We start from the raw sequence: 27,690 nt of genomic DNA on the forward strand, positions 1-27,690 counted from the left end.
CAACTCGATAGACATGACTTTGAGTAAGCTCTGGGAGTTGGTGATGGACAGGGAAGCTTGGTGTGCTGCAGTCCATGGGGTCGCAAAGAGTCGGACACGACTGAGCAACTCAACTGAACTGAAAATAAAGCGACTTAAAAGGCATCTCAACTTCGTTAGTATCTTGCTTAGGGAATGCTCTATCATGTCATAGTGTAAGAGCGATGCGTTTTGGTTTTTCTTAAGTTAACCGTGTATCCCAGAACTCTGGTTGACAATGGAACCGAATTGTAGTCTTGTTCAAAGAACTACAAGTCCCAGAAGGCCGTTCGGCTAGGGCGCCTGCGCACCGCGCGCTCCTTCCTTTCCACAGCTCTCCGCCCGGGAAAGGCCCGCCCCGCGGTGCTGTCGCTCGCGCTGGAAGAAGCGGAAGAAGATGGCGCTCACCAGGTGGGTTTGTTGATTCGGGTCCTCGATACGGAAGGGTCTGGGAGTACCCACCTTTTTCATTTCTCTGCCCACACTCTCCGGGCCGTCACCAGGCCCGGGCCACAGAGCAACTGTAGGCCGAGGCCACGGCTGGGCCTTCCTGCCGGCCGCCGGGACGGCTAGGCCTCGCCGAAGCTGGGGTCTTTCCTCAGCGGCTTCCCGGGTTGCCTTCGCCCTCTCGCTAGGGCCGAAAGTCGCGGCGTGGCCAATAGGTCTCTGGCCTGAGAGACCGCGGAGTCGCGAGTGTTTTTCGTTTGAGCGTCTTGGCGGTGTGGAGGGCTCCGCCTCTGGTCCGCGGCTCGGGTGGGCGCGATGCGGGTGTGTGGAGGGCAGGGGCTTATTTGGGCAGAGTGGAGCGGGCGGGAGACGGCGACTGCCTGGCTGTTTTTTCGCCGAAGTCTTTTCTTCTGTTTCTGTCCGAAACCAGGACTCCTGGGAAAAAAGGGCTGGGGAGAGCGGTACTGAAGGAGATTTAAAATCAAAAGCTACTGTAGTGGCCGCTGTCTGCTAGTTCCCGTCGCTGCCCGCACTTTTAACTTTGGGCTTTTTTAGGATTTCTTCCATTAGATAGAACCGAGTATGATTTTTGCGGTTCCCGGTTGCCTTGGCAACGGCAAGTGATTAAAGAGGTCCCCGCCTTTAAGGAAAAGATGCTTAAAGAAGAGATTCGAAGGAGTTACGTAACTCCGACCTTGCTGCCCCATCTCAGTAGAAAACTTTCCACGCAAACGAACTGCAACGGGAAAAGTTGAGTGCCCAAGAGAGTAAAGAAAGGAATCGCGTTAGGACATCTGCCTCAGCTCCCCTGACACTCTTCATTCTCCTTGTTCGCCTTTGTCTTGGCTGATGACCGTTATGAACCGTAAAAATACTTGGATGAGAGATTTCTTTTGGGTGCCTTGTTCTGTCGTAGGGTTTGTGTGTATACAGAAGGAAAATCTGACAGTCTTTGGCAGCAGGGAAGATTGGGGTACAAGGCCTACAGATATGAAACGAAGAATAATACAGAATGCTTATTATGTAGTAGTAGCCTGAAGTGCAAAAAGAATTAGATGGAATGGGCTGAATGAACTGGAGCATTTTCTTTAGTAAGTGTTGCAGGCAGCAAACATGCGAGTGAGTGCCCTTCAGGTGGGAGGCAGCGTGACAGAGACTAGTAGTGTTATGAGGAAAGGCTTTGTGGAAAAGATGGAATTGAAAAGGACACAGAGCAAAAATACCAGAGATCTTGTCGGTATTGGGTGCTTAAAATTGCAATAGCAGAGTGCAGTCATTAAATAGCTTGTCTTGGGGACTTATATGGAGTTTTAGCTGATTTGGTTTCTATAGACAGTCTCAAGTTTCCAGGTGAAGTGTTGTTATTGCTAAGATCTCCCAGAGATTCTTAACAGCAGAGACTGGTAAAAAGGAAAGGATAGACTAAGATGTCTCCACAGGCTCTATTGACCTTTGGGGCTGGATAATTCATTCTTGTAAGGGGCTGCCCTGCCTACATTAAGTTGTTCATGAGTATCTTTAGCTTGTACCCAGTAGATGCCAGTGGCATCCCACCTCTTCTCTTCCCTCTGCTTCACAAGTTATAACAAAATGTCTCCAGGTGTTGTCAGATATCTGCATTGTAGTTATTTTGCCCCTAGTTGAGAAATACCGAGGTAGACTTTTGTTCACTTAAGCAGCCCACCCCTACCATAGGAAAGTACCTCATGGGATTGTCATCCTTTACAGGGAACAGCAATATTAAGACTCTCTGGAAGGCTAGGATGCATTCTCATTATAATCCAGCCAGATTACCTGTTTACTAGATTGTCCAAACTCTGCCTTGACAAGCTGCCTGCCTTTTGATCATTTTAGTGACTAGTTCTTCCAACAAAAATTAAAAGAGAAATGAAACCTAAGTAAATATTTTGGCTTCTCTGTTTCTGACTTTGTATCCCTCTATGTGTCAGTATACGTGGTTTACTGGAAACAGCTATGGTATAAGCCCAAAATGTTTTGACGCCTTTCATCCATTCATTTGCTTAGTAAATTGCATATGTTGGGATCGCATGGATTGAAAGTCTACTTTGTGTCAGCTAGTGTTGCTATTGAGTCGGTCAGGGAGTCTTCTTACCCTCAGAGTTTACATTCTAGGGAAGACAGACTGTAGGAGTAAACAAATCAATAATACAATTTCAGGTAGTAAGTACTAGGAATAAAATAAAGGTATAGAGAGTGACGCAAAGAGCAGGGTGGAATGCTGTTTTTGTCAGGTAACAGCTGTAGGGAGGTATAATTGAGTAGGGACAGGAATACTAAGAAGCAAGCACTAAAGAATCTGATGAAGAGTTTTCTTAATAAGTAAATAGAATACCTATGGCAGCGGGAAAGCAGATATAAAGATACAGAGGTGATTTGTTTAAAGAAAGGCAGTAAGTTTGTGACCGAAAAATGATGAGTGCAGAGTAGAGTGCATTTATTTCTCCAGCCAACATTTGAGTAGGCCCTATTGTGAGCTAGTTAGGCAATGCTTTAAGAGTTAAGGATTAAAGAAATAGTGTGATTCCTGCCCTCAGGTTGCCCACAGTCTAATGAGAAAAAGAAAGATAAATCGATAGTTATTGCAGTACAGTAAGACAGATGTTGTAGTAGTGGTGTGCAGAGGGTCTTGTGAGAGCATAGGTGAAGGGCAACTAACTTACGCTGGGGGAATTGTGGAACAGCTCCAAAAAATCAAATATTTATGGAACACACACTGAATGGTAGCCAGACTCTGTGCCATGTTGTTCATTGGTGGTCTCATTTAATACTTAAAACAGCTCTGAGAGGTAGATAATCTTTTGGTCCATCATTACAAATGAGAAAACTGAAGTTCAGAGAGGTAAGCAACTAATCCAAGTTAGTGTGTGGCATGGATAGCTTCTGAACTCAGAGTTCTTACCATCACATTACCTGACCCGCCAGACTGGATTAGATTCTTCTGACATACGCTATTGCAACACTTTGTACTTTTTCTGATCACTTAGTATAACTGGTAATTACGGAGTTGTGTGATTTTGATCTCTCTCTACAGCACCCATCTATCTTTCTCAGTTCATCATCTCCTTTCCTACCTAGCACAGTGCCAGCACCCCAGCAACCAATAAATATTTTTTTAATAAATAAGCTCTGCTGCTTATTCAAATATTCTTACTAGCCAAGAATCACAAAGGGACCCTAACTTTTCCATTAGGTATATTATTTACATACTGGAATCCTTTTGTGGTACTTTGGTATATCTCTGTGATAACTTTTATCATACTTAAAAGTTAAGAATGGTTAAAACCTCTTAAGTTTTAAATTACATCCCAAACTAGATACCCTTGGGGAAACGCACTTAAATATGCATCTCCTGTTTTCTTTTTTTATCCACCTCTTTGTTACTTTCAGTGCTAATACTTATTTTTTTGTATTGATGGAAAAATAGTTAAATGTAGGAAGCATAAGGGTAAAATAGTTAAAAATAAGGAGTATAAGAATAGTAAAGTGCTCGGTTCAACAGCACATGTACTAAAATTGGAACAATACAGAAAAGATTAGCATGGCCCCTGCACAAGGATGACACGCGTGAAGTGAATGTGAAATTCATGAGGCGTTCCATTTTTTTTTTTAAGGGGTATTAAAGACACTAAGACCATCATATTCTAAAGAGTTGACTCCTCAGTAATTGAGAAAATTTACTTGTTACAAGAAAAGAAATGTGGAGGCATAAAAACTAGTGGTTTATTATGTGAAATATCTTAATTCTGGGCACTGGTTGCCTGCATCCTGGTTAGATATTTTTACTGTATGTCTCTTAGTACTTATTTCTTTTCCAGGCATAATAAATCAACAAATATTTAACCCTGCCATAAATCATTGGAAACTTTGCTCTTTTGCCCAAAGGAAGAAATATAATAGGAAAATAGTGTTTGATGAGCAAATTGCAATGATAAAATGTAAGAATTTTTTAAATTCTTACTTTTTCTGTCTTTGTTTCTAGCTTTTTACCTGCACCTACTCAGCTGTCTCAGGACCAGCTTGAGGCTGAAGAAAAGGCACGATCCCAGAGATCACGACAGACCTCACTGGTCTCCTCCCGAAGAGAGCCTCCCCCGTATGGTTACCGGAAAGGCTGGATACCTCGATTATTAGAGGTAAACGGTTTTGCTGAAATTTATTATAGCACCTTTGTAAAGTAAATGTAAACCCTAGAACTGTTGCATATGAGTTCCAGTGTGATAGAGATTCTAGTTGTGAGCTCTCAAGACATGTACTTCCCTCAGAAGATTGAGCTTTTTGTCTTGCTTATTCTCACTGCTTTGTGATCACTAGAGAAGTATACCAATGTATGTCTCTTATGTCAAACTGTCACTCATGTACAGAAGAAATTAACATACCCTTTCTAAATTGGGACTTACTGTGTATGGAAAATAATGGGGAGGTGAGAGAAAAATGAAAGAATGGTTTCACGTTCGGGTACCTTTCCCTGCGTGCACAGTGCCACATCACCCTGAAGAAGCAACTCTTCTCCAGGGAAAACTCTGGCAGCATTTGCTTTTCTGATTTCTTTCCTGTTGGTTGTAGTGGATAGAACACTGACAAGAAGATTCTTTTTATTATTATTCTTTTCTGTATAGCTGTGTTCCTTACTATTTGTGTGACCCTGGACAGATCCTAAGCTCTCTTCCTCTGTTTTCTTATCTTCAATAGGAGAATTTACAGCTTAGATCAATTTGAGAGAAGGTATAAGAGACAGAATTTGATGGTTAATTCAGAGGCAGTGAGGGAGAAGGAGGAATCTGAAATGATCTTTTTATGTCTCTAGCTTGATCACAAAGAGCAGACTTCGTTAGCAGCACTTATTCTCCTCATTACTCAGGATCTTGTACATCAGTTCAATGCGTATTCCCTTCCCTAATTCCAGGGGCAGACTGCCCATGCCTGATCACCTTTTTTACCTAGGGAGAAATGCAGACACTTGAGGCTTGCCTCCCCAAGGCCTCTTCCTGTTTCTTCTCCATCTTCCTATTTTCATTCTGACTCCTGCAAATTTTCCTCCTCCACTTCCCAAGGGATATACTTGGCCCTATTAAAAATCTCTGTGCCTATTCATTTGTACCCAGTTATTATAATTTTATCACTTTGTTTTGTTCTGTCTTTACATGGTTATAATTTTGCTTCACAAATAGGAAGGGTCAAGTCCTAAACTTTTTTTCATATGCCTCCAAGTGGTGATCATGGAACTAACTATTCATTGGATTGAAATATGTTGCTCAGCACCTATATAAAACCAACTGTATTCTCAGCCTCTCTCCTTTGTCATTATTCCTGCCTGCCACATTCTTTGTACAGCCTCGAAGAGGAACACCCAGCTAAATCATGTCTTCTCCTAACATATTCCCTGGTGTTTTTTGTTTGGTTGGTTTTTGCTCAACTATACTCTGTTCTTTATTAATTCTAGTGTCTGAAGGCCAGCCTTCTGACACCTCTGAAGGTATTTTTGTGTTGTTGCTTTTATTTTCACTGATAATGTTATTTGTGAGAAGCAGAGCAAAATAAATGATTATCAAGGAGGCCATAATGCTACCTTATCTGGGGCAAAAAGGTAGTACTTGCCATTATCTAATAGAAGACTGGAGTGTCTCTTTTATGGGATTATAGATATTCTGAGTTTGGCCTCTCAGTAGATTAGAGTGAGGATGGCAGGCTTCATCTACATACAACAGAAATCGCATCCTTACTTGCATTTCAGTATCAGGACATTTAACATTTAGTACTATTAGTTTATAAAAGCTTACATGACTATCATAGGATTCCTATATCCTGGTGGACCTGACCAGTTTATTTGAAAATCAATCCAAAATGGCCAGCTGATGGACATACTGTGAATGCTTCTTGAGGAGAGTGAATATTCTGTGGAAGAAAGCATTTTGTTCTAGTTTTTAAAGTAAAAGCTATGATTTTCTGGCAAGCTTAGTGACCGCATAATGCCGCATCTAAGTCCTGAAGTGCTTGTTATAGTTGAAGAACTGTAGCAAATCTGAGGAGAAGGCAATGGCACCCCACTCCAGTACTCTTGCCTGGCAAATCCCATAGACAGAGGAGCCTGGTAGGCTGCAGTCCATGGGGTCTCTAGGAGTTGGACACAACTGAGCGACTTCTCTTTCACTTTTCACTTTCATGCATTGGAGAAGGAAATGGCAACCCACTCCAGTGTTCTTGCCTGGAGAATCCCAGAGATGGGGGAGCTTGGTGGGCTGCCGTCTCTGGGGTCTCTCAGAGTCAGACACGACTGAAGCGACTTGACAGCAGCAGCAGCAAATCTGAGCATATGTCAGATTGAAGGCCTGGATACAGGTAGGACCATTCTGGGGAATGTTTTAACTACTTTCTGCCTAATTTACAAGAAAATATCTTCAGCTCTATTATTTGTTTTAAAAGATGTCAAACCTTTCTTTAGCAAGTAAGCATGTTGTACCAAGAAAATCATATATCTAGGATCTAATGAAATATTTCTTGAAGGAGGAGGACATATAAAAGTGGCTATTTTCATAAATTTTTTTCATCAAATCCTCTCTAAATGATTAATATTAATATATTTTTTCCTCTGATTTCTTGCCCTTTCTTGAGCTAAGATACTTCAGTTTAATAGGAAATGTAAAGGCTTTTGGAATCAAAAGATGTGGGTTCCAGTCCTCATAGCTATCCATGAGATCTTGGAAAAATCACTTTTAATTTTTCTAAACTTATTTTTTCCATATGAAAATATGAGGTGTTGAAGAACTACAAGAATTAAATGAGAATATGTGTGTTAATTATATTTTCTAAGTTTTAATAAGGTACTAAGCAAATATTGACTATGCCAAAGCCTTTGTGTGGATCACAACAAACTGGAAAATTCTGAAAGAAATGGGAATACCAGACCACCTGACCTGCCTCTTGAGAAACCTATATGCAGGTCAGGAAGCAACAGTTAGAACTGGATATGGAACAACAAACTGGTTCCAAATAGGAAAAGGAGTACGTCAAGGCTGTATATTGTCACCCTGCTTATTTAACTTATATGTAGAGTACATCATGAGAAATGCTGGGCTGGAAGAAGCACAAACTAGAATCAGGATTGCCGGGAGAAATGTCAGGAACCTCAGATATGCAGATGACACCACCCTTATGGCAGAAAGTGAAGAGGAGCTAAAAAGCCTCTTGATGAAGGTAAAAGAGGAGAGTGAAAAAGTTGGCTTAAAGCTCAACATTCAGAAAATGAAGATCATGGCATCTGGTCCCATCACTTCATGGGAAGTAGATGGGGAAACTGTCAGACTTTATTTTGGGGGGCTCCAAAATCACTGCAGATGGTGACTGTAGGCATGAAATTAAAAGACGTTTACCCCTAGGAAGGAAAGTTATGACCAACCTAGATAGCATATTGAAAAGCAGAGACATTACTTTGCCAACAAAGGTCTGTCTAGTCAAGGCTATGGTTTTTCCTGTGGTCATGTATGGATGTGAGAGTTGGACTCTGAAGAAAGCTGAGTGCTGAAGAATTGATGCTTTTGAACTGTGGTGTTGGAGAAGACTCTTGAGAGTCCCTTAGACTGCAAGGAGATCCAACCAGTCCATCCTAAAGGAGATCAGTCCTGGGTGTTCATTGGAAGGACTGATGCTAAAGCTGAAACTCCAATACTTTGGCCACCTCATGCGAAGAGTTGACTCATTGGAAAAGACCCTGATGCTGGGAGGGATTGGGGGCAGAAGGAGAAGGGAACAACAGAGAATGAGATGGCTGGATGGCATCACGGACTCGATGGACATGAGTTTGAGTGAACTCCAGGAGTTGTTGATGGACAGGGAGGCCTGGTGTGCTGCGATTCATGGGATTGCAAAGAGTAGGACATGACTGAACGACTGAACTGAACTGAAGCAAATATTATTAATTTAATAAAACTTTAAATTTAATGTCCATATGTTAACTTGAATGATAGACTTTTTTTGTAATTTTAAACTTCATTGGCAGACTTAGCTTATCTCCTTTAGAAGTCTTAATTCTGTCTTCTAAATAATTATATATAATCATCATTAGAAATGTGGTACACTCATTTCTGGATGCTTCCTATTTGCTTCTCATGGAGCACTGAATAAATAGTATCATGTTCTTAAAATCTGAAGAAGAAATATAATTCTTTACTTTTTCTTTTTTTTGGTTGTGCTGCACAGCTTGTAGGATTAGTTCCCTGACCAGGGATTGAATCCAGGCCATGGTGGTGAAAGCCTGGAATCCTAACCACTAGGCCACCAGGGAACTCCCCAATGCTTTACATTTCTGCTCTAACTATAGCTTCACCTGTCTTTCACTAAGAAAATTATGTATGCTAAAATGAAAAATCTTTTCCTTATACTAAACATTTTGCTTAATTTCTTCCTGCCATGTACTTAAAATCCAGATCCTTGCCACGATCTAGGAGCTGTTTCATGATCTGATGTTTGTTGTCTTCCCAAACAGATTTAATCGCTTATATGTCTGCACCTCTGCCCTCCATAAGCTACAGCCCCACTGGACCTCCTTTCCTAGAACATGCTGAGCTCAGTCTTGAAGCAGGGCCTTCACACTTGCTGTTTAATCTGCCTAGAAAATACTTCCTTCATCATTCAGGCTTTACCTCATACTACCTCTTCACAAAGGTTATCCCAACCACACTATCAAAAACAGCCTGTCTTCCCAGCCCCTTTATTGCTTTCAAGGCATTTATCACAAGCCAAAAATTATGCCTTTTATATCTTTGCCCACTAAAATGTACACTCCATAAGATCAGAGACCCCTGCTTTGTTTACTGCTATTTCTCTAGCATCTAGCATAAGGGCTCAATAGTTACCTGCTGAAAGAGTGACTATATCTTAAATCTCAAGTTACTATTATTGAACATTCTTTTTATTTCTCTTTATTTATATAGGATTTTGGAGATGGAGGGGCTTTTCCAGAGATCCACGTGGCCCAGTATCCCCTGGATATGGGACGAAAGAAAAAAATGTCAAATGCGTTGGCCATTCAGGTGGATGCTGAAGGAAAAATTAAGTATGATGCAATTGCTCGACAAGGACAGTCAAAAGACAAGGTAACCCTCTCATTGATTTTTTTCCCCCGTTGATAAATGTTTCGTGAGAAGTCTTTTTTTTTTATAATTGTGTGAAAATGATAACTCTTTGGCCATTTAGTTTATGTTAAAAGTAACAATGAAGTATACTTAGGCTAACTGAAGATGACGTCATAACAGTATGAACAATATAATATGGCTACATAATAGCAATGACTTTTTCCTTAGAAATTCCTCAAATTGATGATAAGTTTATATATATTAATACTTAGGGATTCCATGTATTTGTTTTACATTTTAAAAACAATCCTTGTTTCCCTTCCAGTTTTATTGAGATATAATTGACATACAGCATCATATATGAAAAACAGTTCTTTTATAGTACTAGCTTTTTTAAGTATTAGTAAATTTTTAAAAATCTACAATTCTGGCAGTCCTAAAAAAATCAAAATTTAGTTTTGTCTATAGTCTTTTCTATTTCTCTTCCAAAATACGTACATACTTAATTATTTTGATGGTTCGTTTGAATAGTATAAATCACATAAACTTCTTTCTCCCTTGATTAAGTACAAAACTGGCACTTGCTAGTTTTAGGATGGCCCTGCTTACAAAGTAATCCAAAGACCAAAAGTAAAATTTATTTAAAATAATCTCATCATAGAGCAGCCACACCCAGAGCCAAGGAACTGTTTTTAAGACCTAGTTTTTTTCTTATAAATAAATACTCCAAATAGAGATAAAAGATCTCTTTAGAATTGATTGTATTGGGGACAGTACCTGAGAACCTTCAGTACCTATCCTTTGCTTCTTCCCTCTCTCCCAAACATTCTCATTTTACTCGCTAAGACTGCACTGATGATATATCATTGTTTGCTCCTCCATCATGGCTGCTAGTTTAGGGGGAGAACAATTACGCAGTCATGCAAATTTGTATCTCAGATTTCAACTGGCCTCCCTTGATGTTCCTCCAAGCTTAACTCCTACTCTTCTCCATCCTCTCTCAGTTTAACAGGTGACTCCCCATCTATTTGCACATAAGACTGTTGGAAGAAAATTGTTGGCTTTCTTTATCTTTCACTTGCCTTTTTGTCTTGACTGTTCCTTTTGTCTTTATAACAAGTCTCTTCCTATCTGAACCTAGTCTTGTCAAGTGTATTCTAGTGTATCCTAGATCTCATCTCTTCCCCTTTCCTTTGTAACTGTCACTTTTACGTTTTCCCACTTTATATATATACACATACATGCAAATATATATATTTTTTTTTAATAAATGAGATTTTAATTCTCATAACTCCCATAGACTTGATTTTTTTGTTTTACTGTTTTAAAGATTTTTATTAGTACATAGAGGTCTACTTCATTAAGAAAAATCTAAATAGATTTTCATGGTGGCCTTGTGCCCTAATTGTTTTTAAACATTGAAAATTTCCAGTTTTTTACTTTTGCAAGCAGTGCTTTAGTCAAGATCCATATATAACTATCCTTTTGCACATCAGTGTTTTGTATAACGGCTTCCCTGATGGCTCAGGGGTATAGAATCCATCTGTCAGTGCAGGAGATGTAGGTTCCATCCCTGTGTTGGGAAGATCCCCTAAAGAAGGAAATGCCACCCCACTCCATTATTGTGTGGACAGAGGATCCTGGTGGGCTACAACCCACGGGGTCACAAGAGAGTCAGATACGACTAAACAACAGCAACAGCAACAGATTTGTGTAAAATAAGTTCTTAGTATATGTATTGGGTCAGAGGATATTCACATTTCACATGTGACATATAATGCCAGTATGTTCTCTAAAAAGCCTTTGCCTAACATTCATTCTCCTCTGTTGTATTTCCTTCAGACTCTCAATCTGTTAATTACCATGATTTATCATATTTCTTTAACATTTCTCAGGTATTTCCATCTCTGCTACTTAGTTCAGACCCTTATCTTTTCTTGTGTAATTTATTGCAGCAAAATCTGAACCCCTTTCCTTGGCATTTGTCTTACCTGCATGAAAAAACAGTAGTTCATGTTTTTCTGTTTCTCTCTCTCTCCCCACCACAAACACAGCATAAGCGTGCACACTTAAAATCTTTCCATAATCTTTAGGATGAAAACCAACAAAGCACCTAATGAGACACTTGACCTCTTGCTTACCTTTCTAGCCTAGCATCATTCACGACCAGAATATTGAAATCCAAAAATTAAAAGTCCAGTTTTAGCCATTCTGTTTATTTTCAGTACAAAATTATCAACATTACAGGTTGTTGTTACAGAAGAAGAAATTTTCAGGCATTCCTCGTAATGTCTGCTAAAAGGAACTTCTTGCAGTTCCCCTGTTATGACACATTTTTACCTGGGGAACTTCCCCTGTGTGCCCTCTCATGCTAGGAAAAGTCCTCTTCCTGTTCTTTCTTATGACTAAATTCTCTTGCTTTCAACTCACGTGTCTCTATTCCAGCGTAATCTCCCTGATCCTCCTTGGCTGGATTGGGTGTCCTTTCTCCCTGTTTCCTATGTTTAGTAGCAGTCATCACCTTTTGTTATAATTATCCTTTCACTAATAACAGTCTATGGTGTTTAATTATAAGCTCCTTGAGTACAGAGATTATATCTTTATTTTCCTCTTTGATGCCTAACTTAGTGCCTGACATCTTGACACACAGGCATTCCAAAGTGTTTGTTGGAAGAATTATAGCTGTATATATTGAATAATGGAAAACCACTTTTGCCTGGTGGCTTAGACGATAAAGAATCTGCCTGCAATGTGGAGACCCAGGTTCAACCCCTGGGTTGGGAAGATCCCCTGGAAAAGGAAATGGCCACCCACTGCAGTATTCTTGCCTGGAGAATTCCATGGACAGAGAATCCTGGCAGGCTACAGCCCATGGGGTCGCAGAGTCAGACACAACTGAGTGACTAGCACACTAACACTTTTTCTGAAGCCACTAAGGTAGCACAGTCCATTCCTACAAAAGGAAAAATAAGTCCCTGTACATGCAGAGCACATCCTGGAAATTTATCCTGTACCCAAAGGCCTTTATTTGCCTTTATTTTGGTGCATCGTCTTTGGAATGGTGACTATTCTTTACTGATATGTGCTACCTTTCCTCTTATTTATTAGGAAAAACAACATTTTAGGACAATAATTTGGCATTGACAGGTTGTATAATTTTGAATGAAATATACTTTTGGCCCATTTAAAATGTGTATTGGTGATTCTTTTGTATTGAAAGTAGAGTAGAAATGTTAAAACTGAACTGTTTATTTTTAGATTTCAGTATTCTGGCCAAATAAGGTCTCCAAAGTATTTTTCTTTATACAGTTAAAGCCTTGACATGTCTGTCGATAGTGCAACCCCTGGACATGAACCCTAGACTAGTAGTTCATAGGGGTACCACTCTCAGGTTCATACTAACCCTGACTCAAATGGGGGAAGCTATACGTGTGTAGAAGTGGGTGGTATGTAGGAAATCTCGCTACATCCTCTTAATTTTGCTGTGAACCTAAACCTGCTCTGAAAACTGTTTTTAAATAATAATAAATAACCACAATGAAGATTAAAAAAAGAAGACTAGGTCACTCCCTGAATTGAGTAAAAAGATACTGAATAGAGTGACTACTTGGATGGGAGCTGTATGATGGATTTATTTCCTTCTTGCTGGACTTTATACCCCTGGAATATACATTTGAATTCCTTACACACTTTTAATAAATATGTGCTTTATTTTTTTTAAGTAGATGGATTAATGTATAAAGTTTTTGAATGGATTTAATAATTCAGCATTAACTATGCATTGGTATCTGGAGGAGTGGGACACTTCTTGACTGTTTGGGACTGTCTTGAGTGTTGAATTATGTTTAACATCACTGGCACTATCTATTAAATGCCAGTAGTGCCTCACCTGCATCCCCGCCATTGTTTTAACCAGGAACACTTGACATGTTTTCAAAGACCCTGGGAGGGGAGTTGGAGCTGTTAGCCTTGCCCTGTGTGAAAACACTGATTTTCCTGTGGTAAGAGGAACTGGCCACTAAATGTACAAGATAAGATTTTTTTAAAATTCATCATTCAGGATGCTGATATGCAGGGTCCTTGACCTAGGATGCAAAGGTTTATCGGATTATTGAATTTGTACTGTATTGTAGTGATTTCTGATTTGTATCAGAGGGATCTGGTATTCTTCAGAAACCAGGGACTTTCACTGAAATATTAACAGTGAAAGAGCAAGAATGGAAAATGCTTGGGACTTCCCTGGCAGTTCAGTGTTTAAGACTCTGAAGTTCCACTGTAGGGAGTGAGGTTCCATCCCTGTTCAGGGAACTAAGATCCCATGTGCCACATGGTATGGGCAGAAAAAAAGAATGGAAAATGCTAGCTCTAGGTATAAGAGGTGAACAAGGCAAGGTTCCAAGGGATCATATTCCAGGGTAAGTCTAAGGTCATTGATCTCTCTAAATGTAAATACTGTGTATAAGACTTAATGGTAATACAAAATTGGGAAAGAGAAAAAAATTTAATGTCAATAAAACTAAATCCCTTTTTTGTCCAGTGGTGACTTCAGTGGTAAATCTTAAAAAGTGTTTACATTTTTCCATCTGAAATAGTTATATAGAAAATGTTACATATATGATATTACCTAGAAGAATGCCTTCAACCCTCCCCATCTGAAAAAAAACCTCCAAACTCTAACCCTAAGATAAATTTTATGTTGTTACCTTGTTCATAATATATCACAAACCATAGTGTTTTGATATAACCAAAAGATGGTGTTTTCTTTCTACCTCTGAAACAGTAGATATGTTGACAGGCTTATCCTTTTAGTCAATCCAGTCCTTTGCCAGTTTTCAGTCATGAAAAAATTCTGTTTCACAGATGAGTTACTACTTTATCTTGTTCACAGAGCTCATTTGTGCGCCTGATACCTTCAAAAATATATTGTATTTTTCAGATAATCCTCCCCAGTCCCTTTGTCTCCTGAGATACGAGTTTCTTCAGCACATTTGGTTCTCAGGCAATAAAAATTTGGGGTTTTATAGTTAATTACCTTGGAGGAATCTCGCTCTTCAGATGTCCTTCACTCAGCTTTGTGAGATGCTAGAATCTTATTGATGCTCATTTAAAGGGTTATTAACTTTGGAATACCCAAATAAGAAGCAGCAAATGGCTCTTGTATGCTAAATTAGTATTGAGACTTTATGTTGAGCATGTATGACTATGAGGGAGCCATTTACTTAAAATCCTTTCCTGTAATGATTGCTGTATAAAAGTAGTTAACTCTTCATAGTTTTGGTAGTATTTTCCAGAGATTGTTATATAACTTTTAATTCTTAAGATACAGATTTTTCCATCCTGAAAAGGTGTTCGATTTTGAGGTCAGTTACTGGCTGTGTGATCTTAACGCACTGAGCCTTGCTTTTCTCACTAGAGTGAGCTTCAGAGCACATTCCAAAATGAACACTCTGAAAGAATGGTGACACTGCTGCTGCTGTTGCTAAGTCACTTCAGTCGTGTCTGACTGTGTGACTTTCTAGACAGCAGCCCACCAGGCTTCTCCATCCACAGGATTCTCTAGGCAAGAACACTGGAGTGGGTTGCCATTTCCTTCTCCAATGGTGACACTAGTAGCTCCCATATCAATAAACATGTTTTATGGTAAAGTATCTGTACTTCTTACCTGCTCCCTTTTCTCATTCCTGAGAAAGACAAGCTAGAGATTTTGGCCTATATCCATGATGCAGTTTTTCCAGGAAATCAGAAGCTTACATAAAACATTCTGCAATCCCAACATGTATACATACACTTTAACATAGAATAGAGTATCTGTAAAAGTCATACATACATTCATTTTTACAAAAACTATTGACTGAAAGCCTCCTGTGGACCAGGCATTGTTATAAGCACTAGAGATACTTTAATGAATAAGAGATTCCTCATCAGTGATATAGGTATAATCGTTGTGCGCACCTTATAGGGTTGATACAAAAAGTTAAATTCGTTTATATATATATATATATATATATATATAATAAAAGAACAGTGGCCCAAAATATGTGCTTAATATATGTTAGCTGTTTTGTTATTACTTTAATGGTGAAGACAAAGATTTAAAATAGATAATTTTGTACTGTGAGCAGTGCTTTGAAGAGAGCAAATAGAGTTCTGTGACACCAAATGATTGGATGGGGAGGAATTGCTCCTGTAGCAAGGGTAGTCATAGGAGGCCTCACACTTGCATGTGTGACCTTTGAATCAAGACTCAGGTTGAGAATCCAGTTGAAGAACTGAGAGCAATATTTTGTAAAGGCCCAGAACTGGGGGAAAGCAAGTTGTTAAGTTGTCCTTTCTCTGTATGTGTGTTAAAGAATGCCTAACTCAAGCATCAAAATCTAGAATGCTGCTTATTTGTTAAATTTCCAATACCTCTATTTTTCTATAAAATCTGCCATGTAGGTTATTATGGAAGTATTCAAGAAGTATACATGAGCATGAAAGTCGGTAATATTCTATTTGGCAGAGGCCCACCGAGCAGAAAACAGTCCTAAATGAGTGTGAAATAAGGTGTGTGTATAGTTTTTTTTTTTTCCCATGGAAGAATGTGTTCTGGGTTTTTTGACCATGGCATATGTTCATTTTCTTATCTATGAATATAGATGATGCGATAAAAGACAAACATTACAAGTAGGGCCAGGTCAATGAAATTTTTTAGGCCCACTGGATTTGGAAATTATTCACTAACCTGACTTAAATTCCAATGAGCTTGTAATCCAAGATAATAGGGCTTTAGGCAATTTATATCATCATTAATTTCAAGTCCTAGTGAGCCTCAAAAATAGGGATCACTGATGCGTAAGATTTTGTTGGCACAATTTATTTGGATAGTGACTTGATTAGAAGATCTCAAATAATTTAAATGCATGAGGTCAGAGGAAAATTATTAGCTTTTATAGCCAGGGCAGCAATTTGTGTATATATTTTAAGCTCCCTTGGTTTTAAAATCTAAAAGACAAAATCTGTGTCCTAAATTTATAAGTGTGCTGAGAGGACATTTTGACTTCTGAAATGACTTAATGAGGTTGCTTCTCTTCACTCTTTGCTTTTCTTAAGCCTGCTTGTGTTTGAACATTTTAGGTCATTTATAGTAAGTACACTGACCTGGTTCCCAAGGAAGTCATGAATGCAGATGACCCAGACCTTCAAAGACCTGATGAAGAAGCCATTAAAGAGGTAACTGGGAATTGATATATGTAATTATTTTAGATGAGTTTTTACATCTTCATTAACTTTCAAAGCATTCATTGTGGCATTTCTTATTTCAGATAACAGAAAAGACAAGGGTAGCCTTAGAAAAATCTGTATCGCAGAAGGTTGCTGCAGCCATGCCAGTCCGAGCAGCTGATAAACTGGCTCCTGCTCAGTATATCCGGTATGAATCATGCCTGGAGGTTTTAGCTTCATGTTGGAAGTGATTGGAGTTGGGGGTCCTGGTATTCTTTCACTATCCTTAGTCACAATTGTAAATGCAGTTTTTTGAGTAATTACTTGACATCTGTAGATTCTTAGTGCAAATGGTAATTAGAATTTTTTAAGATATTAGCTGTTATGCTATTTTAAAACATTTTTTTTTTACTTTTAGAAATTAACAGTTACACAGGCTGTATGATATAAACCACAGTGATTATAGTTTTCCATTTTAAAATTATATGTGTATAATATCTATATAATATATTAGAAATATTGTATAATACAATACTATTATTTGTTAGTATGCTATAAATATTAATAATGTATTAATATCATTTATATAATAATAGCCATCCTTATAATACTTCTAAATTTTGAGGAATTTCACTCAACTAAATCTTTATGTGGAAAGATGATTCACATATAGATATTAAGGAAAAATTCAGAGCTGGTAGGGCTGCTGCCATTATTCTTTCTGTTTTATAGCCTATGATTATTCAGAAACTACTAATTTTAAGTTGCTTGCTGAGGATATTATTTTTTCCTCAAATGCAAACTTACAAAATAGGTGCTATTTTCTAGACTTCTTACTTAATGAAATTGAACACGGGACTTAACATGGTTCAAAATAGACTGTGATGGGTTATTTGCAAACTAATACAACTCTAGTTTACATTCTGCTTAGTTGCTATTAGTTCTCTTATCTCTGTTACTATCTGCTCTGCCTAAATATTACTGCAGTTTTCTATTACTGCTTTATGAGAGAAACTGACAATGTAGTCCAGCTTAGGATTGTAATAGAAGTAAAATACCTGTTGAAAACCTCAATTAGTTACACCTTTAGTTTCATTTACATTCCTTAGATACACACCATCTCAACAAGGAGTGGCTTTCAACTCTGGCGCTAAACAGAGAGTTATTCGGATGGTGGAAATGCAGAAAGATCCAATGGAGCCTCCAAGGTTCAAGTAAGTAGGTGGTTTCATGAGAAGGCACCACTGTTCCTAAAAAAAAAAAAAATATATATATATATATCAAAGGAGGGAAATGCCCATCAGCATATAAATGGATAAACAAAATGTGGGGCATCTATACATAGAGTGCTTCCCTGGTGGCTCAGCTGGTAAAGAATCCACCTGCAATGCGAGAGACCTGGGTTTAATCCCTGGATTGGGAAGATCCCCTGGAGAAGGGAAAGGTTACCTACTCCAGTATTCTGGCCTGGAGAAGTCCATGGACTGTATAGTCCACGGGGTCACACAGAGTCGGACACGACTGAGTGACTTTCACTTTCATACATGGAATAATGTTAAGCCATAAAAAGAAACAAAATTCCGTACGTACAGTGACGTGGGTGAATCTCAGTTATGCTGAGAAGCTAGACAAAAACAAGTACATCCTGTATAATTCTTTTTATATAAAACTCTAGAAAATGCAGACTAATCTATAATGACAGGAAGTAGATCAATGGTTGCTTGTGAGGAGGGAGGGAGTATGGATAGGAGACGAGAGGAAAAAGAGGCATAGGCAAAGGGGCGTGCAGAAACTTGGAGGTGATGGGTATGTTCAGTATTTTAATTGTGATGATGATCTCACACAAGTAAATTGTGTTTACTTGTGTCAAAAGTTAATTGGATTGTACATTTTTATGTATAGTTAGTTGTACATTAGTTGTGCCTCAATAAAGCTGTTTTTTAAGAAGGCAAAATATTATTATTTGATGAAATGATAATACGGTGGAGGTGAAGGGGGTAGTGATGATGATGACAGAGTTGGCTGTGTTTTAATAATTGTTGAAACTGAGCAGTTGTGATAAGAAAAACAACTTTGGAGGAAAACAGCTTTTCTCCCCTGAGTTGCTGCCTAGGCATGTTGCAGTATGATGACACGACTCCCATGTAGAAACTGGACATTTAAATTAGGACTTGCATTTAGGATGCCAGTCATAAGTTCCTACTTTGCCTTTCCCTGGGAACATTTTAAAATATAGTTGGCTCTTCATGTCCACAGGTTCTGCATCTGCAAATTAAACCAACTGCAGATTGAAAATAGTCAGGAGAGTTTTCCCTGGGAGTCCAGTGGTTAGGACTCTGTGCTTCTACTGCAGGGTACAAGAGTTTGATGCCTGGTTGGGAAACTAAGATCCTACATGCCATGTGGCATAGCAAAAAGGAAAAAAAAATTCCACCTAGTTTTCAAAAACGAAACTTAAATGTCATGCCCACCACAACTATTTATACAACATTTACATTGTATTAGATGTAATATAGAAATGATTTAAAGTATAAGGAAGAATGTGTGTAGTTTATATGGAAATACTACTCCATTTTGTTTAAGGGACTTAAGCATTCATGGGTTTTGGTATGTATCCTTGACATCCAGGAACCAATCCTTGGATACCAGGGGACTACTATAACCACTTAGAGTGAAGTCCCAGGAAACTTTAGACTCCTCTGTCCCAGCCAGCTAGGTATTACTGCCCTGCTCTCTGCCTCCTGCTCACTTGTGGCCTAGGACAGAGGATTGTTCGTCCTCTAGTTCTTTGCTCTCTCCTCACTTCTGGGGTCTTTTAAGTAATAATAAATCTTGTGACTGTGCTTCGTCATATGGATATATTAAAACTGCACCTTAAATTGAAATGACCCAGTTGGATTTCACTTCTCCAGATTGGGAGCTTGGATGCTGAGAGGGCTATCTGAGGACCCTGTGTGGGTGGCTTGTGCTCCTTTTTCAGCAGGTCTTAATCTGCACATTCTTGATTGAATACGCCCACTTTAGCTTCTCAACACATTGCTGTATAATAGATGGACATTCATTATACACTCGTTTTTTGTGTCTGTTTGAAGCTTTATGTAATAAAAAATGAGGAGGGAAGACTTGAGTTACTGACTAAAAAGGAAAAATGTGTATCATTCTGTGGTTGTGCTTTGGTTTATCCTTCAGGATTAATAAGAAAATTCCTCGGGGACCACCTTCTCCTCCTGCACCTGTCATGCATTCTCCTAGCCGAAAGGTAATCTTTGCTCTAGTTTAAAATCTCTTTTTGTACTCATGATTACTAATTTATAAATAACCCCCTATAGAATAAATTCTAGATGTCTATATTATTACTTTTCACCAAATGTATTGTTTCCTTAACTTGTTTTTCAAAATCAAATAGGGACCTTCTCAAGACTGTAACATGTGGTTCCATAGTATGAGAATGTATATAAAATGTTAGCTGTTAGCTTTATGATTAATAACCTAACCCCTGCTTTTAATGGAATGAAAAGGGTCTGCTGTTTGAAAAGATGTTATCATAGTTGTAGGAAGTAAGTTCCTGGGATCATTAGGTCTGTAATTGATAGTCCAAGTGACTTTTTTTTTAGGTATATTTTATTATCCAGCTAAAAGAAAAAGTTTTCATCTGGAAGTATTCACATCAGTTTAAATATGTAAAAATACTAACCAGCATTTGTAACTGTCAAAAATAGATTATATTCCATGTTTTATACTAAAGTTATTACTAGAAACCACAATGTGGAAACATAGTATATAGTGCCACTAAACAAATGGAATCAGGACTTTGATTAAATCAGTGTATATTGAACTATCTTTGAAGAGAAAGGTTGCACTTAGTTTTTTGCTAGACTATAAATCTTAAAAATGTCTCTTCTTCGTCTCTTTTCTCAACACAGATGACCGTGAAGGAGCAGCAAGAATGGAAGATTCCTCCCTGTATTTCAAACTGGAAAAATGCAAAGGTAATTAACTTGTCATAAATTCAGTATCTTATGTTAGAACTGGAGAAGGCAGTGGCACCCCACTCCAGTACTCTTGCCTGGAAAATCCCATGGATGGAGGAGCCTGGTAAGCCGCGGTCCATGGGGTCACTAAGAGTCAGACACGACTGAGCAACTTCACTTTCGCTTTTCACTTTCATGCATTGGAAAGGAAATGGCAACCCACTCCAGTATTCTTGCCTGGAGAATCCCAGGAACAGGGGAGCCTAGTGGGCTGCCGTCTATGGGGTCACACAGAGTCGGACATGACTGAAGCGACTTAGCAGCAGCAGCAGCAGTGTTAGAACCTCCTGAAAAACACCCAGGTAGGACCTTCAGCCTGGGTTACTTGATGAAACCTCAGCATCTCATTTAGCTGAAGGTTTTCCAGAAGGAACACCCAACTTATATGACTTTTTCTTTTTATGTTAATGTATTAGAAATGTTAGTGTTCCAGGCACATGAGTTCCATGTAGATTCTCCTGGTAAAATGTAGTTATTACATAGAGAAGGAATGAGTAGAATGAAGTAACATATCAGTGAAAGATACTATTCTTCAGAAAACTTAAATTTATATCTGAAATTCTTCCTGAAAGGATTTAGATCAATTTAAATAATCATATGACAAAACAAAATAAATGTTCGGCTATATTCAGTGCTTTCATTTTTAAATTATTTATTTCTGTTTATAACAATGCATGAATAAATTATTTAAATCCTATGTATATCTACTAATCACCAAAGCATCTAGGAGTCATGAACAATCTGTAAAATACTGCAAAATAAGTTTCCTTATCACTATTTCCTTTTCCTCACAAATATTTCATGATTCTTTTTTTAATGTGTGAAGAAGGCCACCTCCATCCATGATTTAAATACAAATTATTCCTTAAAGGAACTTAGGGAATTCCCTGGCAGTCTAGTGGTTAAGACTCAGCGCTTTCACTGCCAAGGGCCCAGTTTGATCCCTGCTTGGGTAACTAAGATCTAGCCCACAAGCCTTGTAGCACAGCCAAAAATAAGATATACTCTCATCCTGAAACAAAAGGATTGTTGGGTAGTCTGGTTTGGTATACCATACATATTTATGTATGTATAACTATGAGGCATCTTGAGCTGTCTGTAACACCCCTTGAATTAGGAATAAAGACCATGGGCAGGAGGTCATTATTTAGTAGTCTACTCAAAAGTCTGAAAGAATAAAGCTAAGCGTGGAAGTTACATAAATGTTCAAGCATATTCCTTGAGTTGTTGAAATAGGATGCAGAATTTCAAAACAAAGAATCTTAATTGTCTAGCAAACTTTTATCTTTTTTCTGTTTACTAAAATGTGTAGGGTTCCAAGAATCTGATAAGTCACGAAAGCAGTGCAGCAGATTAAGCTACCTATAGACACTATGATTTTAGTGCTTTCTTCTACCTTTGTATAACTGTTACATTTACTTGATGAGCAACTCTTTAGCTATTTGGTAGTGATTTCCTTTTATTATAACCCAAAATTTAACATGAGAATCTGTTTTCCCAGAGCTTGCACTCTGAAATGCTAGTTCTTCTGCTTATTAACTGTATGACCTAGGCTTTCTATCTCAGTGTCTTCATCTGTGAAATGGAAATAATAATGTTACCAGCCTTATAGAATTGCTGTGAAGGATAAATGAGGCCATAAATATAAAACGCTTAAATAGTCCTCCACATGAAGCCCTGAGTGTTAGCTGCTACTACTGTTGCTTAATTATGAAAAGAGATGTAAGGAGAAAGAACTTAAAATGATTGTCAAAATGGACATATATAAATCTAGTTTTAAAGACTCTATTGTTGCTCTTTGGTGACCAGTGTTTTCTGCCTGCCTTCGCCCTAGGGTTATACAATTCCATTAGATAAACGTCTGGCTGCTGATGGAAGAGGATTGCAAACAGTTCACATCAATGAAAATTTTGCAAAACTGGCCGAAGCCCTCTATATTGCTGATCGAAAGGTTGGTCTGTTGTAATTAAGTTGTTTGATGCTCTTGATAATTTGTAAATCTGTTCAAAATTACCTAAGATACTGTTATTTGGGTTACATTGCTGAGTACCCAGAGAGGCTCTCACCTGTGGTATGTGTTCCAGAGATGACATGTGCTGGTGGCAGTTCTGACCCAGTCTTGGCCTTTGTAGACTCATATACATACCCCACCACTGGTGATTAATCTTTCCCACAACATTCTAGAATAATGGTGCTTCACTAGACTGATCCCAATTTTGGGAAGGTTGGCACCTACTCTTCCTGGGTTTCATAATTTTTCCCTATTTCTCTTTGTCTTCCAAAAGATCAGTGGCACGGAAGGGAAAATAAACATACCAATGTATTGAATGCTACAGAAAATGGCATTCATAGTACTGGCTGTCTGTTAATATTATGGTATTAATATGTGTCTTTTAAGTTTACATGCATCAGGGTATGGGCATAGAATATACAAGAGTATATCTTCTGTGTCACAGTGAGCACCCTTATGTAAATTATTTCTTGCTCATCTGTACTAAGGCTATATTTTGAGTTGATCTGATTGATTTTGAAAACATTACCACTTCCTGTTATTGAAAATTGCTTTATTGCTTGTTTAATTTTATTTTTTAGATTGTTTCTAAAATGAAACAGTGAAAAAGCATTAGTGAAACACTGACTTACAAGATAGATTGGAGTCAGAGTGAAAAAGCTGTTTGCAATGTCATCTAGGCTAGTTATCTTTTGTAGACAAGAATCTTTGTTTTAATTAGCAGTAACAAATGTGAATTCTTCTAACTGTTCTTTCAAGCCATAGTTTAGTCAGGAAATTAAATGACAGCTATAATTGTTTATCCCTGATAGTATCTTATTTAACATCTAACTTCACTTACAGGCTCGTGAAGCAGTGGAAATGCGTGCTCAAGTAGAGAGAAAGATGGCTCAAAAAGAAAAGGAAAAACATGAAGAGAAACTCAGAGAAATGGCCCAGAAAGCCAGAGAGAGAAGAGCTGGGATCAAAACCCATGTGGAAAAAGGTATAACATACTCGTTGTTTAGTTGCTAAGTCATGTCCAACTCTTTGTGATCCCATGCACAGTAGCCCACCAGGCTCCTCTGTCCATGGTATTTCCCAGGCAAGAATACTGGAGTGGGTTGCCATTTCCTGCAGGGGATCTTCCCACCCCAGGGATCAAAGCTGAGTCTCCTGCATTGGCAGGCGATTCTTTACCATCTGGGAAGTCTCCGGGGAAGCCCTGACATACTCGTTACTAAATTGAATTTACTTTGTGAATAATATTTATCTCAATTTAGAAAATCTCAGCTGTTTTTTTACTGCATGCAGAAGTAGTACATACATGTAAAGAAAATGTAGATATTTCAGAAATAATGTAGAAATGAAACAGTAATTTCTGCCTCATTAAGTGGAAGTAATAGAAAAGAATGTGTATTTAAATGTGGGCCTTTAATATGGGACTACACCAGAAATTTTTAAAATTCTGAGCGAAATACTTTTAAAAATCACATGTTATTCAAATGGTAGGCTTAATTTTCTCTTACTTTTCTGGAAACTTAGAGAAAAGAGGTTTCAAACTGAACAATTCAGCTCCCCCAATGGTAAACTTAATCCAGTTTTTCTTTGAGGCCTTTAATCATTTTCTCTCTCGCTTTATTTAGTGATCTACATAAATATTGTGGTATTTGTGCTATATTCAGTTAGAGTGAGAAGACTAATTCTAGTTCAAGAAAATTATGAGGGTAGTTTCAGTAATAATTCCTCATGTAGTATACTTACTCATTCAGTTCGTGTTGAGCACCTACTAGGGGCAAGGATTTCATCTAGACACAGAGTTTTCTGCTAGTCGGGTAGGGGATATAGCAGTGAACATTTTAGGGAATGTAGACAGACCAAAAAATGTTAATCATATAGTGTGTTAGAAGATAACAGTCACTATGAGGGAAAAAAAGAGGAAGAGTTTGTAAAGTGCCAGAAGGAGGGAGTGGTCAGAATAGACCTCACTTCCAAGATGGTAACTTTAACCAAAAAAAACACTTGAAGAAAGTAAGGAAGTGAGCCTAAGGGAAGAGCATCCCAGATAGAAGGAACAGCCAGTGCAGACACCCTGAGTTGGGAGTGTAACTGGTATGTTCAAGGAAAAGCAGGAGGCCAGAATGGCTGGATTAGACCTAGAAAGCTAAGTAGAGATGAGGTGTCGGAGTAGTTAGGGCAAAGTGGCCAGATCTTGTGTGCCTTTTATAGCTTTTACTTCAAGTAACAAAGGAAGTAATCTGAAGAGTCTGGAGCAGGATGACATGGTCTTGCATATGTTAGAAAGCAATGGAATGGTTATCTGCAGGAGCAGGAACACCGTTGGAAAGCTATTGCAATAATCCAGATAAGAGATAATAGCAGGAGGTAGATAGTGAAAATATGTCAGGTACTGGGTGTGATTTGAAAGTAGAGCTGACAAAATTTGCTTGTGGATTCGGCAGAAGAAGGAAAGAAAAGGAGTCAAAGATGACTCCAGAACTTTTGACCTAAACAATTGACAAGGATTGAATTGCTATCTACTAATATCGGTAAGACTACACTGCGGAGAGATTTGGGAAGGAAAGATTAGGAATTTAGTTGTGGACATGTTGTGTTTAAAATGGAGGTGTCCAGCAGGCAATTGGTTATTAGGAGTGTAGAGTTGAAGGGAAATAATGCAGGTTCTGGCTTCCTTGCATATAAATATAAATGTCTTAATGGGGCATGATATAAAGCACCTACCTGTTGTAACCTAGCTACTGATGATAACTCAGAGTAAAACCTCTCTCTATCTAAGTTCTCTAAACTGACTTAAAAAAACAGGATGGTTCTTGAGAAGGTAGTTAAATTTTTTAAAAATCCTCTTGCCAAATATTAATAAGAACTTACATGTATTAAGCGCTTATTACGGCAGGTACCTCTCTGAGCACTATATTACTTTATATAATCCCTACAGCAACCCTATGCAGTGGTTCTGTTATTGTCACTGTTTTACAGAGGAGGTGACAAAGGCTGAGTGGGATCAAGTAATGGGTATAATTTCATGTTGTTGATCTGTCGTAGAAACAGGATTTGAACCCGGACAGTCTGACTCCAAAGCTCAAGCTCTATACTATATTCCTTCTATATCTACACTATATCCCTTCAGCATGGAGAGGGTAGAGAAAATGAAGATAGATATAGACACAGTAGATGAGATTAGGTGCAACCAGCCCCAACGTATCATGATTAAAAGGTTCTTTATTTGAAGTCAGTCTTTGAAAATATAAGGATGAACTTGGCAAATTCTTTTTTCTGGCATTTTATTATGAAAATTTTAAAACATGTAGAAATATTCTCTTGTTCAAAATATTAATAGTGATGAATAAAGAGATAAAGTCATTTTCACCTGTGTCCACACAGATGACGGGGAGGCACGTGAGAGGGATGAAATCCGGCATGACCGGCGAAAAGAGAGACAGCATGACCGGAACCTCTCCAGAGCAGCTCCAGACAAGAGGTAGGTACTCTGAGGTCAATGTGAATTGTGAAGAGTGACCTTTGTGAACCTTCTAGAGAGGAGTGTTAGTCCATTGAAACCAGTTTTGCTTCTCTCCTTCCTCTTCAGGTTGATAGCTTCATAAATCAGCACCTATTTTCTTGCCCTAAACTGCTTAGCAGAAGAACTGACTGTGCCTGAAAGTGAGCTTTTCTTCCATTACCTTGTATTGCCAGCTAGGGTTGAGAAGGATGGGGATACACAAAAAGGGAATTCAGATCATATTTATGAAGAAAGTAATGGATATACCTGTTATGGTCTGTTCTTTTCCTGCTTCAAATGGTGAGACAGATTGATTTATCATGTGCCTGCTCCTCTAGACAGGAAATAAGCTGCTGGACCTTTATTGAGGTCTTTTCACATGCAGAATACTGTACTGAGTGAGTACAGTGGGGGAGAAGAGCACCTTTCGTAAGAAGTGAGTCAGCCTCTTTTCATGAGCAGTTTCACTTAAAATTCAGAAAGATAGAGCTGTCATATGAAATTGCTTGGGAAAACTGACAGAACACTCTTAATCAGTACAGACTTAACAAAGGAAATACATGTATGAACACTTGAATAAAGTAGAGACGGATTCATGAAGTTTGTGGTTCACCAAAGGCCGAGGACTGAAATTGATAAAAAGTTGAAGAAATGCTGTAATATAAGAGGGGGAATTCTGAGTGAGGGTTAAATGCAAATATAAAACATTTTCTTTCCAAATGAGCAGTTTTGAATGCTCTCATCCTCCTGTGAGCTGATACTGTGTTTTTTTAGGTCATATCTTAAACAGATTCCTGCTGGTGGTATTCTTTGTTGTTTAATGGCATATTTCATCTCCTTAAATAAGTGAAGTCATGGAAAAGCAGAAAATCTGAATTTACAGTTTAAATGTACAGTATAGAACAGAAAGGAATGAAATTTGAAAGTACACAGTTAATGATATTCTCAGTCTGAAATTCCTAAGCTATAAAAGTCAAAATGGCTCTGTAGATAAATTGAGCCCTTAAAACCAGTAAAGTGACTGAGAATTGATAAAGTAGAAAAGCTTTAAACTTGTGCTTGGATGAAAATTAGATTGTCTATAGAAATCATTTTAAGACCTGAACCTCTAGTAAAGTAAATGATGACAGTTATCATGGTATCATTGTGATGTAGATTACATACATACCAAAACAGCAGGGGAATTAAGTTCATCTGAATGTCAAACATCATACTGAGTAATCCAGTCATTAGACATATTTTTCTCAAAATTCTAATAGGATAAAATTACTAAATGTTGTTAGATAAAAATTGATTCTATCTTATTGAAAGTGATTCATGTGGTATACCTAATTTGCATCCAGTCCCCCTAACCCTTTATAATAATAGCAGATACAGACCATAGCAGTTTCA

At 38.2% G+C, this 27,690-nt stretch overlaps 1 protein-coding gene and 1 pseudogene across 1 annotated transcript in view; both read left to right on the top strand.

Annotated features, from left to right (window-relative positions):
• The first annotated feature begins 347 nt into the window (after positions 1–347).
• SNW1 (SNW domain containing 1) overlaps positions 348–27,690 on the top strand; it is a 34,526-nt gene continuing 7,183 nt past the window's right edge. The window contains exons 1-11 of the mRNA XM_040225995.1: positions 348–429; positions 4,466–4,619; positions 9,414–9,575; positions 16,671–16,766; positions 16,859–16,965; positions 17,867–17,971; positions 19,947–20,016; positions 20,681–20,746; positions 22,623–22,739; positions 23,643–23,784; positions 26,181–26,277. Of these exons, the coding sequence (XP_040081929.1) occupies positions 416–429; positions 4,466–4,619; positions 9,414–9,575; positions 16,671–16,766; positions 16,859–16,965; positions 17,867–17,971; positions 19,947–20,016; positions 20,681–20,746; positions 22,623–22,739; positions 23,643–23,784; positions 26,181–26,277 (1,130 nt within the window). The 5' untranslated portion in view covers positions 348–415. The remainder of the gene's footprint in view (positions 430–4,465; positions 4,620–9,413; positions 9,576–16,670; positions 16,767–16,858; positions 16,966–17,866; positions 17,972–19,946; positions 20,017–20,680; positions 20,747–22,622; positions 22,740–23,642; positions 23,785–26,180; positions 26,278–27,690) is intronic.
• LOC120853826 lies at positions 3,970–4,090 on the top strand (annotated as a pseudogene).

This window comes from Oryx dammah, unplaced genomic scaffold (genome assembly GCF_014754425.2).
Source record: "Oryx dammah isolate SB20612 unplaced genomic scaffold, SCBI_Odam_1.1 HiC_scaffold_26, whole genome shotgun sequence".
NCBI classification, from domain to species: domain Eukaryota; kingdom Metazoa; phylum Chordata; class Mammalia; order Artiodactyla; family Bovidae; genus Oryx; species Oryx dammah.